The sequence below is a fragment of the Semicossyphus pulcher genome, unplaced genomic scaffold (assembly GCF_022749685.1).
Source record: "Semicossyphus pulcher isolate SPU_LCO1_2020_fin unplaced genomic scaffold, fSemPul1.0.p SCAF_18, whole genome shotgun sequence".
Classification (NCBI taxonomy): Eukaryota; Metazoa; Chordata; class Actinopteri; order Labriformes; family Labridae; genus Semicossyphus; species Semicossyphus pulcher.
The window spans coordinates 1,781,412-1,800,432 of record NW_027211691.1 but is presented as its reverse complement, the minus strand read 5'-3'; the positions used below and the strand labels follow the sequence as shown (position 1 = coordinate 1,800,432).

The following is a 19,021-nucleotide window of genomic DNA, read 5'->3' as shown; positions in this document are numbered from 1 at the left end:
CGACTCAAACACGCTCTGAGTGGTTTTTCTTCAACACTTTCCCTGTCTGCAATTTAATGCCAGAGTTCACACAGTCGTGAAAAAACCAGGTAAAGTCAGGGAACTTTTTCCAGTCCTGGAAAGTCATAAAAAATGTGTAAAGATCCCTGAAAGTTTGGTTTAAATTATTACAGTAATGTTTCATCGATAACCCTCCTCCACATAATCTAACATAACTGTGATTGTTACTTTGTATTGTAGAGAAGTAAAACGGTGTGATCATATTTTTAATCAAATACTTTCAGAACACGCGTAATAAAATCAGTTCTGTATCCTCATTCTTCAAAGCCAGTCCAAAACTGTTATCAGTGACGCGTTTTCCATCAGCCAGCAGTGGTTGGTCTGCCAGAGAGGGTAGGCGGAGCTAAGCGGCTGCTTCTCCGCTCTCTGCAAGTGTTGCGAGTAAACAGTAATCTACTATGGCTGAACAAACAAAGAAAAGATGGATGACTACAGATACAACTTCAACAAGAAGTGAAAATCCAAAGAAGAAGAAACAAACTCGACGCTCAGATGAAGCAAACAGTCTGAAAAGGAAAGCGACCGTCAGCCAGGAAAATCAAGAGTTACAGCCGGAGCCGACCGTGGACGTCTGGTTAAATTGGGACGTGAAACCTTCCAAGATTGTCATTTTAAGTACAAAAAGTTCTGTCACACTGTAAAAGTCAAGGTCAAGTTTTAAATCAGTAAAATAATGAATAAGTAAAAGTTCTCATAGCAGAAAAACGTCCCTGTAAATGAGCTGCTGTTATACATTGAATGATTTAAAGCTGCTGTGAAGAACTTTTGGTTTGAGTTGATTTTGGCGCCCCCTGTGGACAAAGATATAACTCTCATGTCTTTGCTGATTTTGTCCTGTACATGCTGAAGTGGTGGTTTTTAGCTTTCTCTAACAGTCACATGTTTCTCTCACTTTAAGTTGATTTGTTTGTACAAAATGTAGAAACAGTTTATAACAGGTTTGTTTGTGTATTTATTAGGGGTGTAACGATACACTGATATATTGATTCATTGATTAAATGATAAACGATTTAATATCATTGATTCAAAGTGAAGACAGATCTGTGGCTCAGGTGAAGTCGGTCGTCTTCCCATTGGAAGGTCGGTGGTTCGATTGCCAGCTCCTCCAGTCTACATGGGCAACACACTGAAGTGCTTTCCATTGCTTTGTATGGCACTAAATTAGTGTATACATGTGAGTGTGACAGGGTGAATGAGAGGGGGTGACTGCTGAGCATGTAAAGAGCTTTCAGTGGTCAGAAGATGAAAGGAACTCTTTAAATCATATTTTATTTGTGAGTTGATACAAATATAACTTATTGTAATTAATAAATCATCCTGGGCCTTTCATTGAAGAATCTTTCCCCAAGGAAATTACACATCGCATCATCATGACACTTCTTTACATCTGAGTACGTACAGGTCGTGGACGGTCTTGGAAACTCGTTCACGGCTGCCTGAAACGTTTTGAAATGGTGTCCATGAAATGCAGAGGAACTCTGTAGATCCCGCAGCTGTACGATGAACTGCAACGAATTATTCATGCAGATAAAATGAGTTTAAACCAGCGGTGACGATGCTCAGATACATTTATTAAATATGCTTCTTACTGCAAACAGAATGCAACAGAAACAGGATCAATGAGGTTATTGATGAACTTCTCTTTAGGGGAAACAGAACAAAGCCTGAGCACGAGGCGTCTTCATCCTCTGATCATCACACAACAAACCATAAGAAAGAAAGAAAGCAGTCGTGGTCGTGGAGGGGGTTTATTCTCTTATTTATTCGTATCTCATAAATCCATCTCTTCATTAAAATGGCTGAAAGCAGATTAAAAATGAATCTTCTATACACATGGTCTCCAGTAAAGGGGCATTCTGTACAGTGTGGTTGGTGTTTACAGTGTGTATCTACACGCGATATGTTACAGGGTGGAAGCGCTTCAGACGGCCTGCAGCACAGCCAGGAAGCACACCTGTCCAGGTAACGCGTCCTGCTGTTCCTGTCTGTGACGCAGGCGGCCTGAAGCGTCCGTCTATTTCTGATAAGAACAAAGGCATCACAGATTTCCATCAATGGAGCGGCGGCTCTGTGTGATTAATTATAATATTTAAGTACTTTATTTCATTATCTTTATACAATGAATATTCACATACACAGTTGATTTGCTTGATTACAGGTTTCTGTTCAAAAGGAAGCACACAGTTCTGCAGTTTGACTCCTTTTGCTACAGTGAGTTTGTCTTCTTCCCGTCGTCCCTCCGCTCACGTTATTTACACGACTGATAATCTGAGTGTGAAGCAGCTGCTGCCGTCTGCAGACGTCTGAGGGGACAGAGAGGTCGGCCTGCCGCTGTCGGAGCTGCTCACCCTGCGATCGGAGCAGAAACTTAAAGAAGCACCAGAGTTTGTTTTAGAAACGAAGCTTTCAGATGTCCTGAAGCTTCGGAGGACGAGCGGGTGCAGAAAGAAAAACACGAAGCGATGCATCATCTTCTTCCTCAGGCGTGCTGCGGTCAGTCTCCAGCTGTGGGAGGTTTCCTCTCGTCTTTTGGTCTGTTAGTGTCTCTTTAAGTCTTTTATCATTCGATTTAGTTTGTGAATTAAACGTCTGCAAACGTCACAAACATCTTTCTTACATTAAGGCCCCTCGATTCAGCACAAAACCTGAGAGTGACTCTGAACACGGGCTGAAAAACAGGATTATATTATCTCAGGATCTCATTTTTTTTTACAATACTGTACAGGCTAACTAACCGGTAACACTTTAACAAAACAAAATCTGTAGTGGAGCCCTTAAAATGTTTCTCTCTGTGCTGCTTTTATGACACTTTTTTTAACGTGCGTTTCTGCTGCTTTCTAGGCTTGAAAATGAGTTTAATTTTTAGTCCTCTGATCTCCTTTATGATCAATGTTTAAAACTCCCCCCAAAACATCCTGCGTCCTCCTCGAAGGACGTTCACTGCCATGATAATGACCTGTTTAAGAACGTTTACGCAGCACTGGCATCACTTTAATGTGAGTCTGACAACAGCTTCTTTTAGTACATGAATAAGAATGAGATGGCCAAATGTGTCCTTAATGTTGAAGCTAAAAACAGCAGGTTTAATTTGCTTTATTTTAATGTTTTAATATTTATGGCGAGATGCGCAGCAGAAGATTTTGTCTTCTGAAGCTAAAGGGTGATTTAAGTATTTTAAGCCTGGACCTGATTTCACGGTTTAAATGACTAAAGGTGCAAAGTGTCTCCAGTAGATGTGTTCGTCCTGCAGCAGTGAAACAGGCTGTAATGGCTGCAACATAATCCTTGATGGGTCAAAGGTCGTCCACTAAAAGTTCTTGTTGTTTCCACTGACAGGCTCAGATTGTTCTTCTAAGTGTGAGACAACATGACAGAAAGGATCCCTACAGAGGTAGACCTTTTTGTTACAAACACACCAGACTCCATTCATAAAAACAGTGATTTTACCTCACAGACACAAGAGCTGCTCGTCTACTGCTGACTTGACTGGTGAATATATTTGTGTTTTAATGTGATGTTTGAAATGTGCAGCTTGGATGCAACAAAATGTTTAACAGAGAAAATAAGCACTTTGCGTGTTGCAGCCATCACAGCCCGTTTCACCGCCGGCCGACAGAATCTACTGGAGCGTTTCCAAAATCCTTCGTACTTTAGTCATTTAGTAAAAACAGAGCCCGGCTTCAGAGATACCAGAATGTCCTTTACATGTAAAGTGATCGTCATGTTATTAAAATCTAATGTCTGGTGTGTTGTTAACCACAGTGGCTTCATTTAACTGGAGACATAAAATTCAAGGAGGCAAAAGGAACGACTGAGACATGACGTCTGTTTTTTTGTCTCTTTTGTTGTGACACTTTTGCAAACAGCTCATCTTTGAATGAAAAGTCCTGGAACAAGACCAGTGTCTCTGGTTTCAACATGAGAGCTATGAAGCACAGGCCGCACTGCCACACACACACACACACACACACACACACATCACACCTTCTTTTAAGAACATTTTCCTCGTGATATATCCGCCTTATCCAGGAAGTCCACGGCAAAGTCTCTCCTCCTTTCTCCTGTTTGATGATACGTCTCAGTGTTTCAGTCCATCCTGGTCAGTCCGACACCTTTTCGTTGATATTGATAGAAAATGCGTCCATGCTAAAATGTCTCTGCATGTGTGTGTGTGTGAGTGTGTGCTGGAGGGCGGTCACATCAGTCTTCAGTCCTCAGAGGCAGCCATGCAAGCACACAAACAATTGCAAAATGACTATAAGTCCAACGGGGGGAAATAAATTCAGGCACGGGACCCCGACACTCTTTTTTTAGAAGCTCTATAGAACTAGAGCTTTAACAGAAGATCACGCTTCAACTATAAAATCCTCTCAGAAACACTTTAGTCTCTTTTAAAAAGCCAGTCAGCCGTGGGAGGAAACTAAAAAAATGTCCATGATTCTGTTTTTAAACAGACGAGCTGAACGCTTGCATATTTCATGATGGGGGTCAGATAGTATTTCAGGGCGGGGGAGCAGGACTGCGGCAAAAATTATGCTGCAAATTAAGATTTGGTTTAAAATGACAAAATAGCTTATATACATTGGTGGTTATCTTGTGCAATTTTTTTGTTTTACTTTGCTGAATACTCAGCGATGGGGGAGGGAGAGAGAACACGAGGACTCGTCTTCTACTCTTGGCCGAATCCTTCGGTTTCCTCGATGGCGAACAGCAGCTTCTCTTTCAGCTGCTCGAAGCTCTTATAGGGCGGCAGGTCCAGACGGTTAAAACTGAGGACACACAGAGGGAGGATCACAGATCAGTGTGCTTCATAAATCATTCATAGATAAGAAGCAGCGGTAACATACTCTATACTAACAGATCTCTACGCCCTCACACTGTGAGCCTTCCCTGCAAACATCACATAGTTACGTATTATTTCAACCTGCTGCCACGTTGCATGTTTGTAACAGAGCTCTGTACCGAGCAGCACAAGCAGCACAACATCATTACACATTTTGATGCGAATTTCAGACACACAAAAAGAGGCATTAAATGCGTGTGATGTTTTCATGAGCACAGGGAGAACTTAGCACTCAGATTTAAGTCCTGGAGCATTTTGGCAGTGCAGGATGTTGGACTTTAATGAGAAGACTTTACTAAGGCCTTGGGAGACATTGTAATTTATTATTTCACATGAACAAGTTTATTGACTAACACCGTGGGGGGGAGTTGAGTGAGCGGACACGAGTGCTGGTGAAATTCTTCAACAACAGTTCATAAAACTTGTCAGGATGTTTAATGTGATGCATGAAATCTTTGTAAAGGAAAAATTGACGTTCGGTTCGAGAGTTCAAGAGAAACATCTGATGAGTGTTGGAAAGGATGGCTTGAGTTTATTGACCCATATAAACCAGATTTCAGGTGATCAGATTCTGTGTTTATCGTAGCTCCCCTGGTGCTCTGCTACACCTGGGCTGTTTGCTCGTTTGCCTTAAAGCTTTTTGTGGGTTAACCCAAAAAACTGAACACTGTAAAATGTTTTGTAAAAGTTGATTTTCAACTCAAATAAAAAGAAAAAAAACGAATAAAAAAAACTTGTCAGATTAAAAATATTCTCCTCAATGTTTGCTGGGTTTGAGCTCAATTCTGATTTATATTGTGACGTTGCGGGGTAATTACGGATGGAGGAAAAACGAGGAAGAGGCGATGTGCGTTGCTGCCCAGCAGAGCCCTGATTTATTTCCTTGCTGTAGCTAACAGCTAACCCGAGGGTGAAGGGTCACTGGAAAAAAACGCAACAGGTCGGCTAACTCCTCTCTTTCCTTAGCTCTCGTTCACTCAACACTTTTCCTCCGCCGGATCTACTTCCCAGCCAATTACCCACTACGATGGACACCTCCCTTAATAACCGACTGCAACACAACAGGAACTTATGCCCAGCATTACATTATTATAGGTAACATTACTTTTAAAATATGGCCAATATACACGCTGTTATATGAACCAGTACATATGGAGGCCAGTGAAGTCAGTGTTAACGCTATAATTAAAAATAAATAAAAAGTTGATGGCAGTCAAAACCAGCAGATCTGTGATCAGATGAAGGGGCCACGTGTACGATGATACGGAGGCAGAGTGAGGACGTGTTGGATCACCACATGAACAGATCCAAACTTTGAGGATGTTGGGGGCTTTTCACTCACGCACAAATTTTTTTCTTTTATTACTTATTGATTATTTTTAGTGTTTTATACATAATAAAATACAACAACATCTGGGAAAAAATGTTGTGAATGAGTCCCGTGAATCCGAGCTCTGCACTCACCATGTGTGACTCCGAGGAAGCCACGTGTCCTTCCCCACCTTCTCAATGCAGAACTTCTGCGGCCCGTTACTTCCTGCAACGCAGAAGAAGACGAGGTGTTAGAGGACGGTGAAAACATTCTGAAAAGGACAAAGTATGTATGTGTAGTTTTTGGTGTCCTTATTTGGAATAAGTTGCAGCTATTACAGCCCGCTTCCTGGCTGCAAGCTGAAGCAATCTACTGCAGCATTCCCAAACTTTTTACAGAGCAGTTATTTAAACCCAAAATATGTTTAAAAAGGCCTCTTGAAGACACATCTCAACCCTGGATTATGTTGTAAACTCTGTGAGTGCCTGTCACTGACCCATGAGCTCAGCAAAGCCGCCCAGAGGAAGTCTGCAGGTTCCCGTGACAAACTGCATGAGGCGCAGTCGCACCTCGTTGTCCACTTCTTTCACCAGCTGCAGGACAGGAAGCAACAACAACACACGCTGATCAGTGACCGCACAGAGCTGATCACACAGAGCTGATCAGACAGAGCTGATCAGACAGAGCTGATCAGACAGAGCCGATCAGACAGAGCTGATCGGACAGAGGGTTCGACTTGAACAAAGACAAATCTTCTGTCAGTAACAGTGAGTCAGAAATGTGTCCTTACCTGCCAGAACCAGATGATCTGTTTGCTGTTCCGGGTGTAGTGACGGTACACCGTGTTCCTCTGCCAGTCCTGCAGGTCCACCTCCTGCATGCCACACAGCATCACCTGGACAAACACACACACTGGATCAATGCACTTACACACAGGTAGAGGGAAAGCTGCAGACTGGAATGGATATAAACAAACATAAGACACGGAACAGCAGAGGTCTTTAAAAGCTCTGCAGGTTGTCAGACATGCTGCTCACCTCGAGCTCCTTCTCATCAAAGTACTGCAGCCACTGAAGAGGAACCACCTCGTTGAAGCCGTCCAGGAAGGCTTTGGTCTGACCTTCGACCCCGCGGGAGAACCTCCACTCTGCCATCAGACTGCAAAAATAAAGAAATATATAATTAATGACTCACAATAATCATTAGGGATCAATCGTTGTGATACAATAGTGCTGATTCTGAACCTGATATACTCCTCCTTGTTCTCCTCGGTGACCAGGACGTTGGCTCCGTCAGGTTTGAGGTCATGTGACGTGATCTTCCCGAGGATCTCCATGTCCACTGAGAAGTACATCTCCAGACCGCACTCCTCGATGTTGTTGTCCCTGAGGAGAGAGGACAGCGTGTTGCTCTCAGGGCAGGACGGAGGGTGGAGCGGACATCATATTTACACACACAATCAAACTGCAACACTTCCTGGTAAATGGTAAATGGACTGTACTTATATATCACTTTTCTAGTCTTTGCGACCACTCAAAGCTGCTTTTACACTACATATCACATTCACCCATTCACACACTGATGGCAGAGGCTGCTACCTAAGGTGCCCAACTGTCAATCAGATATCACATTCATACCCGTTGGCTATGCCACCAGGAGCAATTTGGGGTTCAGTGTCTTGCCCAAGGACACTTCGACATGAAGCCTGAGGGAGCTCGAACCTCCGACCTTCCGATTGAAAGATGACCGACTCTACCACTGAGCCACAGCCGCCCCTGGTCACAAGCTTCACTGTGAACTATGAACCCAATGAAGCCATTCTATAACAGGACAATAAAAATGATGAGGAACCATTGTGGTGGCATCACCGTCACGTCTTGAAGAAACATGTTGTTAACTTAAAATGTCTGAATGCTGCGTCTCTGCTTAATGTATGTTTTCCGGACCACTCGTGTAGCTGTGTGTTTAAACATGATAAGTAGCAAGAGACCAAATAAATGTTTAAAATCTGTTTTTTAATTTGACTTTTTCTACTGTATGCCTCCTGTGTTGCACCGTCTTTTTCCCCTTCTCTCAGACATCACACGGCAGCAGCAGTGAGACACTTCTCCGATGATCCCAAGAGGGTGAGAGAAAAAGTAAAGCTGAAGCTACAGTACGTCTGAGAAAGACGGTGTAAAGGCCGGTGTGCGTAGGGCAGGAGGAAGAAGGTGAACCATTAGCATGTGTGCACGTGGAACCACAGCACGCAAGAACAGCAGCAAAGAGTCTCCAACTGTCGTGTGATCAGGACGAGGACGACAGCGAGCGACAGGATGGTCGGGAAGGAGTTCGCTGCTTGTGCTGCTTTATAGATGGAAATAATGATGACGTATTTTCTGCGTCTCTCAAGCGGCATTTTAACGTTTCACTGTGTAAACAACAAACAACGCATATACTGATATGCTTAGACAGCTTCCCCTACATGTCTGCACAGCACTCCTCAGTCATTATTAAAACAGGGGTCTCTCCCTCGCTCTAGCTCTCCCAGTGCAGCAGGTAGGATCGGATGCGCAGTCACATAGAGCACGATCAAGTGAGTGATTTTACAATCGATGTGTTAGCCTTATTCTGTATAAAGGTGAACATTCTTCCTGGTTCTAATAAACATTTTTATTGTGTTTCCATCTTTGCTGCGAGAGTTTTGTATAAAAACATTTAAAGGCCCGTCTCGTGTCGACGCCCGTCTCTAACAAAGGCAGGCTGAGTTTATAGATTAAAGTAAATAAAAGCCCGGGCTATTAATTGTTTTACAGTATGTCAATTTTCCTGCGATGCTCTCTGCTGTCAGAGAAAATTCACATTAACATTAATATGAAATTACCTGATCCATATGAGCGAGTTGTAGAACTCGGGGTCGATGGACTCCAGGTCTTTGAGGATCAGCTTCTTGTTCAGCATTCGCTTATAGAAAGGCAGAGAGAAGCCGGTGTCGATGAACTTCCCGTGGAAAAGTGCCTGCAGAGAGACACAAGTATAAAGAGAGATTGTTTATTTTATGTGTGGGTCAATCTGAAATATAGTACACATGCGGGTATATAATTCAGATGACAGATCAATGAATGGCAGACAAGGAAAACTCACCATAGCAATGAAGCGTCCGATGAAGCAGAAGTAGGAGAGGTGGTCCGGGTTGATGGCCGAGGCCGGGTTGATCTGCAGACAGTAGTTGCTCTTGCCGGCGTACTCGAACAGACAGTACATGGGGTTGAGCACTTCATGGGACAACAAGAAGAACCACTCTCTGCAAAGTGACACAGGGGGCGAAGAGACAAAGGAAAGAACAACACATGATCAATGACTGCTCATATTTTACAGAGAGCTTATTTATTACAGTCTATTGTCTGTGTTACCGAGCTAAGCCTCCGTAGTCCAGACCCTCCTCTCCTCTGAAGATGACGTACAGTCTCCTCCTCAAGTCGTAAGGCTTCAGGGCCATAATCTAATACACAGAGAAAACAGACACATAAATACAGGTAACATGTGAGCAGTAGAGGAACATGTCTTTGACTGTCGAGCAGAGGAGAAGAAGAATCAGTTTTATGGTACATCAACTTCTGGGTAGAAAAATCGTGCATCACATACATACGATTTAGAGTGGAGCACACAGGGGCAAGGAGAAATTAATATGTTAAATATATATAAATAATGTGTAAATAATAAATGACTTCAGAAGAGACTGAGTTTTTTAGATGTAATAGAAAGCTCTCATTGTGTGTCTGAAAGAAAGGAGTAAGCTAGGCTAACGTTTCTGTCAGCATTGAGGCTGTGAGGCTAATGCACCGTTTCTAACGTGAGCTGAAGCAGAGACACTCGGATTTTATCAACAGTGGTTGAAAGTACTCCAGCATCTTAGTGAGGTAGTTACTCTAATGCTAAAGGGCTGAAGACTGTCTTTATGTTCATCTGATCGGTGGAGAGATGAGGCTGTGTGGTAGATGTTTTTAAAAGATGTTAGCAAAGCAATAGAGAACATAAAAGAGGCAGCATCACCTTGTTTAACTGTATATCCTTAAAAGTTACAGTAACAGCTGTTACACTAGAATGTATGGATATGAATTTCAAATGTCGGGATGCATTACAGCCTACATGCATGGTTTCTTTTAGTGACAGTGGTTGAAGGAGCTTCTTACCTGCTGGAAAGAGTCTTCAAACAGCGTCTGTCTGGAGACGGTGATCTTCACATGGCTGGGGAGAGCATTCGACTGAGGACAGACAGGAATAACATTCATGGATTTGGGGCCAAAATAAGATCGGCGACGATGACGACTGACAGAAAAAGAAGCGATATGACAGATAACACCTACCTGGCACAAGTAGCGGAAGTGGGCTAGCTTCCACCTGAAGCTGCGCTCGTAAGCAATCTGAGGACCTTTGGTGCTGAGAGGAAGGAAAGATCGAAAAGGTCAAAACGTAGACGATATAAGCTGATAGATGCAGAGGACAGTCAGCTTTCTTTCTACGGTGCGAGCAGAACGCATTCACTTTTATTAACCTAACTTTTGCTGTTTGCGTAATTTCCAACACAAACAAGAGAATAACTTTTAAACGTGTTCTTACACAGACGACTTTCCAGTGCGCGGGTCGCTGAACGTGGTGGTCCTGGTGTTGTGATCCACAAAGTAGCGAACACCTTCCCTTGTGTATCGGATCTCCCAGCCTTCAGGAAGAGGGTCCTCATTCTGTAGCCTGCACACACACACACACACACACACACAGATTATATAGATGACAGATGTGGAAAATAGAGGCTGTGACAAGACTGACATCTATAAAACTTAACTCTGCAGAAACCTTTGAAACATTACATGAATTATGTTTTTGGTTTAAACATTTTCTGCAGATTGGTCTTAAAAAATGTGGTTGTATCATATTTTGAGAATTTAACTATGAACCAACTTTTAAAGGTTGTACAACACTTCAGGTCTGCACTGCAATATTGTTTACAATCTACGGAGGTTGTATCATCTTCTCGTCACATTGTACAACCAGCTGCTGTAGCTCTCAATGAGACGGTGGGTTGTACGTACTGATGGAGAATGGGCCAATCAGATAAACTAAACCCTGATAAACCCTGCGGTATCCATCTACCAACTACTACACACACTTCTTTCATGGTTGCAATCTATGACTAATGATCATGTCACTCCAAAAGTCACTGTATAAAGAAGTTCTTAGTCTTGAGAAGCGTATTTAAATGAACTCATTTATCTTTCACAGATAAGTAAACAAGAGAAAAGTCTCGCTCTGCTGCAGCGATCTGCAAATCTCATGTGATGAAATGTTACTGTACATCATGGAGTCACGAGATATGTGTGACGCTCTGCGCAGATAAAAGAAGTACAACGATTTATCTTCATGCAACCAGGTCAGCGAGCACATGCTCATGAACTCACTTGAACCAGACGTTTTCTCTTTGCTGTGTAACCTTCATCAGCACCGGATAAGATGTGAAATATTCTGTCTTTTTCTACTGTTGATTGTGTACGTTGGCCCTTTGTTATCTTCCTGTTTCTGTTACCTGCCTCAGGACTACAGATGTATAATAACTCTTTCTAACTCCGGGCATGTTTACTTCCTGTATCTTTACAGTGTTATTTGTTAACGCGTTCTGTCCTTTTCAAATAAATAAATAAGCTCAATTCTAAAGTGAAGCCAAACTTCCTCTGAGGTTTGAGAGCCCGATGCAAAGACACAAAGTTCATCCCCAAATAAGAAACAGTGATGTTTTTCATACATTAATTATTTCTTATGATCAGTGTTCATCTCAGCAGCTGTTTTAGATTTAGTCTTTAGACGAAAAATGATCATTAGTTTTACATTTTAGTCAAAACGTTTTCTCTCTCGAGAACATATGACTCTCCCGCTTCTCGTTTTAACCCGTTTGCTTCAGGTAAAATTAAGACTTTAAATATCAGCAGATCCTCCAAACAGTAAAAGAATAATGAGGACTCAGCATCTAAAGATTACTTTTCATCATCGCTTCTCATTTGTCTGACTGAAGCAGGCAGCCGATGATCGCTCCTTTTCGTGCTAAAGGAGCGCCAAATGACGCGTAAAACGCCCGTTTTTCTGTGAGCGCGCTCAGAGCCTGAAGCAGAAAGAGTTAACAGAGAAAGTTCACAACCACCTTTGTGACACCCGTTATCTCCAACCTGGTTACCCAGTTACAGGAATTAATGGCTTGTATTTTGACAGACAGATTAGACACTCGGCGGGGGAAAATCTACATTTTGAACGTCTGACAGCCGACAACGTTTAGTCCCGTCTCGTTAACGAAAACAAAACATACATGTCGTCAGAGTTTTTATTATCAAAGATCTATTTTTATCCGTCACCGTCTCGCCATGGATAAAAGAAGGTCATAAGTAGATATAAAATCATTAAAGAAGGCGAAACATGAGTCTGACTAGGGCCCAGTAGAATCACTGTTAAACCTCAGACAGGACGGTCAACATCATGTAGGACCGTCTTTAGAAGACTCTTTAGTTCCAGTAGATAAACAGCAGTTTAGCCGCCTTACAGCACTCATAAAGGCTTCTGTGAGTTATGATCTTAGTATATCTTTTCCACACTGAGGCCATGTGGGGAAAATACACTTTACATGTCTTCTGCTGTGTTGTTCCTGCACGGAGCTCACCCTTGGGTTCGAGGGTCCTCCCACTGCGTCGTCTTGGTGTTATGGTTGACAAAGTACACTCGGTCATTTGAGTCCACACGCCTCTCTAGAGTTGATAAAAAACACACAAGAATCTGCGGCTTAACACGCAGAAAGGCCCCAACAGTGTGGAATACATGTCAGATTATCAGCAGCGCTGACTCAGGCAATAGACACACTGACAGGAGGGGAGGAGGATGTCAGATAAAGAGGAACAGAACAACACATTCAGAGGAATCTTACACAAGTATTTGTACTTTTATAGTCACAGAAACAACTGCTGTGTACATCTACCTCCCATTGAAAGTACAGTAAAAACTCAAAGACACAAATATATGTACAGGAAGACAGAACATGAACTCACCCCATCCAGGAGGCAGCGGGCCGAGAGGATCGTTCTCAGCGGACATCATGGATGCCTGAAAGCGAGGGATGCACACGTAGACATCCATTTAGAAAAGATTCAAAATACGCAGAATATTTAAAAAACATTCGAAAAAGAAGTTAAGAAAAAGATAATCCACAGCAGGAGGGCCGACAGGAAGGCCGACAGGAGGGCTGACAGGAGGGCCGACAGGAGGGCTGACAGGAGGGCCGACAGGAGGGCTGACAGGAGGGCCGCTGTTGCTGTTTCTACTCAATACTTCCCAGCTGTCCTTAGATTTGAGCCCTAAGCTAATCATCAGTGGAGGTGACCTCACTGTTCAGATCAAAGACCCTCACACAGAGAAGCAGGCCGGGGGGGCATATTATAGATTATGAAGAGGTACAGTTGTCACCTTTGGGCTGCATGAGGTGAGCCATGTGCAGGGTGAGAGAGATAACAAAACAAACGCACCCAGAGAAAGGTTTCTCAGGCCAAAATAAAACTCATAATATTTTTCTTTGATGTCTTGTTGTGTAACATGGAGGAATACAGCTACTCAGCAGTGCGTTAGCTTGGTGGAGCTCAGGGCAGTGTTGGAAAGGTATCGCTACTTTAATGTGTGGCCACTCGGTTGTTGTAAAGTAGTTACTCAGACTATTGTTTGGTGACAGGCTAGATTGAGGATCGACTGTTTGATTACATTGTGCACTTTGTGTGTTCTTTACTTTTTCTTTGCTGCTGTGTAACACCTGAAATGTCTCCATTGTGGGATCAATAAAGATTTTCTTATTCTTAACTGTCAAATAACAGAGCAGAGCAGGACGTGAACAAAGAGCCCGGTGACCGAGCTTTCACTCCTGTCCACGGACAGTTTAGCTAGTTCCCCGAAAGACGGGTCGAGAGCGAGGGTTGGGACCTTCTGCTCGTAGCGAATAGAGGTTATTGAATGACTGGTAGCGTAGTGTCAGGGGGAGCGTCTCCACCCTTCCTGACGCTGACACGCTTGATACCAGCCAATCCTGCCTGGCTGAGTGTAATAAGAGCTTCTGATGAGGTCAGGCTGTCCCAACATGAGACACAAAACGAATACTATGAAAGAGAACATACAGTCCTTTTAGTGGCGTAGATATTGTTCCATTGGATCACATTCCAGACAAATGGAGGAAACCTTTTGGATGGGGGACATCTGGGTAACTTAAATAATAGAATGTGACATCTTAAAGTCTAAAGGCCGACAAACTGAATTATTAGGTAGGAAAACTGCAGCTGTAAAACATGCTTTTCACAAGTGTAAAAAAAGGTTTTAAGGGGGTTTATGGGGCCAGAGGATGGGTGACAGGAGGATGGGTGACAGGAGGATGAGTGACAGGAGGATGGGTGACAGGAGGATGGGTGACAGGAGGACAGTAAGGTGAGTTGTCTTACAGAGTAGAGGTATCTCTGGTTGAACTGGTGCATAGCTCCCTGCAGCTGGCTGCGTTGGCTCTGCCACTGCTCAAAGTTGCGGACCGACTCCATGGTGGGTCTCTGCCAGGTGGTGGTGCGGGTGTTGTGGTCCACGTAATAGATCCGACCCCGGTCGTCCACTCGGCGCTCCCAGCTGAGTGGAAGGAGACAGATAGTTCAATGACCAAATACAAACAGCTGCTGAGACAATGAATGAGCCAGCCTGGAATATCCAAGACACACAGGATGACATTTAAATATGTGTTTTCTTTTATAATTGTGCCTCTAACAGAAATATAGCAAGTATAGTAAGCGAGCATCGAGACACACTCACCCAGGTGGTAGTGGCTGTGGTCTTTCCCAGGTCGTCGTCCTGGTGTTGTGGTCTACATAGTACGTTCTCCCGTGTGGGTCTTTTCTCTGCTCCCACCTTAAAAACACAAAAGACTCATTTTTAAAACTAGGCAGCAAAAAAAGGCTTAATAAGGTTTTGCAATGAATAGAAAGAAAATTAAAGATATTGCACAACAAACTTTGCTACTGTATTTTAAATTATGGGTGTGTGTGGCTGATAGTCAAAAGGAGGGTGTATAATACGTACTGTTATCAAAATGCAGTAAATACCTTATAACACAAAAATGGCTTTAAATCAAAGTGATGTTAAACAATCAGGGAAGCAGAAAAAGAGCAGCTTGAGGTGGTTTTTTTACCCCGGTGGTAGAGGATCTGAGGTTCCTGCATTGGGGGCCTGCTGTCTGGGCTTGGCCCCGTCTGTAGTTGTTGTAGTTGCACTGCTATTACTGCTTCCTCCTCCACCTCCTGAAGCATTCGCTTCTCCCGGTGCAGGGGAGGAAGAGGCCGATGTAGAGGAGGTTGTGACGGCGGTGGCCCCCTGTGCCGATGAGGAGGAGGAAGCAGCAGCAGCAGTGCCATCAGAGGGCTTAGCAGCAGAGGTGGAGGCAGGAGCCTGTGTGGAGGCGGGCAGGGGTGGAGATGTGCTATTTGTTGCCGTGTCAGAGTCTGGCAGGGCGGCTTCTTGATTGCAGTCCTCGTTGTCGTCTGCAGGGGGCGGCACATCGCCTGTTGTAGCAGGCGGTGGCTCGAGAGCAGCGTCACAGGAATCCCCATTGACTGAAGATAAGACAGAGAAACACAACAGTGCTGTTTGAGTGCATGGACCAAACTCTTACTGCATAACGTAATGTCAGTGATGTGACAGGACAAGACTGAAAATGATCCATAAGTCAAGAAGTCTTAGAATCTAGAAACCTACAGAGATACTTGACCTTCATTGTGGTATAATTAATCATATTACAGTCACTTATGAGATGTATATATTTGTCATGATGTTTTGTTTTCTGACCATCTCATAAGAATCTACTTTATTCATTTGCCTGAAATCCGGGTTTCCGGTGTACAACTGCTGCTGCACAAACACGGCAGTAACGATGGATTTTGTGTCAGGACAATCCAGGGAGGGAAGTCGATGAAAATATATCTTTAATCTTCATTAAATTCTGTAGGTCTCACCTTTTATATCATTAGTCCACCTTAAGTTATACACTGTACAACCTTACAGACACAGTCCTGACACAGGTAAGTGCTCACAGTATTCTGGATGTGTGTCTCATGGTAGTTTTTTCATCCTTAGATGATCGATCAAAAGCAGCAATCAAACCTTCCTCGAAAGATGAAGCGATCAATAAAGTGTGTGTGTGCATGTATTAACGCAGGGTTACTACAACTACTGTCTGCAATACATTGAGTCTATAGGTGGAGCATACGCGGACGTGTTTTAACCAAAGACATGACTTGAATGGTGTGGATAAATAAAGAGTGACCTGTGTGGAGGTGCTACGGAAGCCCTTAGCGGACACTGCTGGTCACTGTGATATTACAGACCAGGACATGCCATGCTGACATCGGCCACACTGAGGAGGGAAGTGAAGCCTGTTTCTGCGTTCGTTATGATCATCTGACGTTATGGTGGAGCAGCGTCATTATCTCGTGATAACGAGATAAATAAGTCGAGAACTCAAGAAAACAGAAATAACTCGTTATCACGGGAAAACCGAGTAAAAATAATGGATGGATGCATGTCCGCTAAGGGCTTCCGTAGTGCCGCACCTCCACACAGATCACTCTATATTTACACAGCGCGAATCTACAGAAAATATGACACATTACAGAACTATATCAGATAATCACATTGTGTTGTGGCATCACACACAGCAGCAGGAGGCCTTTTATTTTTCAATTCTTTTTCTTTACAATGAAATCGATAAACTCTGATGGATTTTTGTGCAGACAATAAAAATGCAACTAAATAAAACATACTTTAATAAGATTTATAAAAAAGATGAAATGATTAACATGGCTGAACATAATTTTCACTTCAGGGTTTCAAATTCTAAAGAAGCGGTTCTGTGAACATTAAAGATCGCTTTGACAGCAGGTCATCACTAAGATCGTCGCCTAACGGTGACACTATTGACCCAAAGGTTTGTCATTTGGCAAATTCGCCTCCTCTGTCTTCTCGTCTCTTCCTTGCATCTCTCATTTAATTCCTCGAACCCCGTTACATACATCAACTAATAGCAGCTGTGAAAATATCCACTGACAGAAGGAATTCAATGGTTCAATTGGGATTTTCTGCCTCTTAACTGAAAACAAAATAAAATATGTCTGCGACAAAAGGCAGGTCAACAGAAAAGAATTATATTCTCAAATAAAACCTCAACTCAAAACAGCTGAGACGCTGAGTAAAGTGTAAATAAAAAGACATTTAGAACAAAGTAAACTGAAAACAAAATAAAGCTTCACACCTTATTTGGACTCAGAGTTGAACATTATGATGATAAACCATCTAAGTATTCTGAATTTGACGTCACAGATGGACAAAGGCCAGGCTGCTTGCTTATTAAAAAATACAACATTTGCACAACAGTAAATTAGACAGGTGTGTGAGGCAGGAGAGGCACCACATACGAGGGAAACAAGGTAAGTCCTTATTATTACGGTACACTGGGAGCATTTTAAGCATCTGTGTTAAACAAGTAGTGTTGAATTGGATTTAGTTCTTCCTAAAGAGTGACGAGTAAGGAGTTAAACTGAGCCTCAGCTCAGTACAGTCGGTGTTTCCTCCCTCCACAGAACACTGCAGTCTGCTCTCCTTTTCTCTCTGTTCTTCTCTCCAGGGAGTTTTTTCGACAGAGGTGCTGACAGCAGCAGAGATTGCAGACCTCACTTAATGAAAATTAATCTACTGATCTTCTCTACTGTTCACTGGGACCGACTCAACCATGAAGAACTGAAAGTGGTCGGAGCCGGCCCAGGCAGCACAATGAGCACCTGCTGGAAGCTGCGTGTGTAGAACTGAGGTGGTAATAATGTGAAGCTTTAAATGAGCCTGTAGCTTATTAAATATATTCTGTAAATGTCTTTTTCCATATGCACTCTCCAAATGAATTATATCTTATAAGCTGCCACTCAGAGGGAAATATGGCAGTGAATAAGAAACAATGAAACGGCAGGAAACACTTTAAAATGCGAGCTAAAGATGGAGCTCACCTGTCCTGCTCTCTGTATCACTGTCTGAGGGTTGGTGCACCGGGGTGGAGCTGGGTGTGGAGTCTCCGTTGACCACGTGACTGAGGGCGGGGCTGCAGGAGCTGGAAGGCACCTGAGCATCCAGACCGTTGGAGGCCGAACAGGAACCTGACCTCAGGCCCGGGTCCGTACCATTCACTGAGCTGTGGGAGAAAACACACAAAGACTTCATCAACAACAAATAACTCATCTTTTGTTTTCCTACAGGACTATAATATATTTACAGAGGTTAGCTACGGTGGGTAACTGTGTGCGGAAGCCAGATAAAAGACTGTGACGTGTGACATTGAAACTATTGTCTTGCAGGGTAAAAACAGGACATAAAAGGACGGCGTGGTGACGTAACAGCACGGCTGAAGAGGCCTTTTGTGAGCGGGCAGAGTTCAGTCGGTGCCACAGGCCGGCCCACACTCAGACCAACACACAGTCTGCCGTATGACTCCAGTCCAGCCTCTGTGTCGGCAGGAGGCGGGTTGTGAGACAGCAGTCAGACAGGGTCAGAAGTGTGGTCAACTGAGTTAAATGTTAATCGCACTACCCAGTAAATCTGCACAACATCAAATCTCTTGTTAAACTTAAAGTGCAATTGAGGTGTTTTCAAACCCCGGACAAATGTTTGTACACATGTTGGATCTCTAAATGACCCGACCTGAATGACCTGAATGACCTGAATGACCTGAATGACCT

At 43.3% G+C, this 19,021-nt stretch overlaps 1 protein-coding gene across 1 annotated transcript in view; it reads right to left on the bottom strand.

Moving 5' to 3' along the window:
• Positions 1-1,802: 1,802 nt before the first annotated feature.
• Positions 1,803-19,021, bottom strand: part of LOC138595739 (NEDD4-like E3 ubiquitin-protein ligase WWP1) — a 37,794-nt gene continuing 20,575 nt past the window's right edge. The window contains exons 8-25 of the mRNA XM_069667133.1: positions 18,296-18,477; positions 15,436-15,856; positions 15,060-15,155; positions 14,705-14,879; positions 13,277-13,331; positions 12,895-12,979; positions 10,815-10,943; positions 10,562-10,634; positions 10,388-10,459; positions 9,608-9,696; positions 9,339-9,498; positions 9,079-9,212; positions 7,460-7,600; positions 7,253-7,373; positions 7,006-7,110; positions 6,712-6,808; positions 6,368-6,440; positions 1,803-4,829 (exon numbers count right to left, since the gene is read on the bottom strand). Coding sequence (XP_069523234.1) covers positions 4,730-4,829; positions 6,368-6,440; positions 6,712-6,808; positions 7,006-7,110; positions 7,253-7,373; positions 7,460-7,600; positions 9,079-9,212; positions 9,339-9,498; positions 9,608-9,696; positions 10,388-10,459; positions 10,562-10,634; positions 10,815-10,943; positions 12,895-12,979; positions 13,277-13,331; positions 14,705-14,879; positions 15,060-15,155; positions 15,436-15,856; positions 18,296-18,477 — 2,308 coding nt within the window. The 3' untranslated portion in view covers positions 1,803-4,729. The remainder of the gene's footprint in view (positions 4,830-6,367; positions 6,441-6,711; positions 6,809-7,005; positions 7,111-7,252; positions 7,374-7,459; positions 7,601-9,078; positions 9,213-9,338; positions 9,499-9,607; positions 9,697-10,387; positions 10,460-10,561; positions 10,635-10,814; positions 10,944-12,894; positions 12,980-13,276; positions 13,332-14,704; positions 14,880-15,059; positions 15,156-15,435; positions 15,857-18,295; positions 18,478-19,021) is intronic.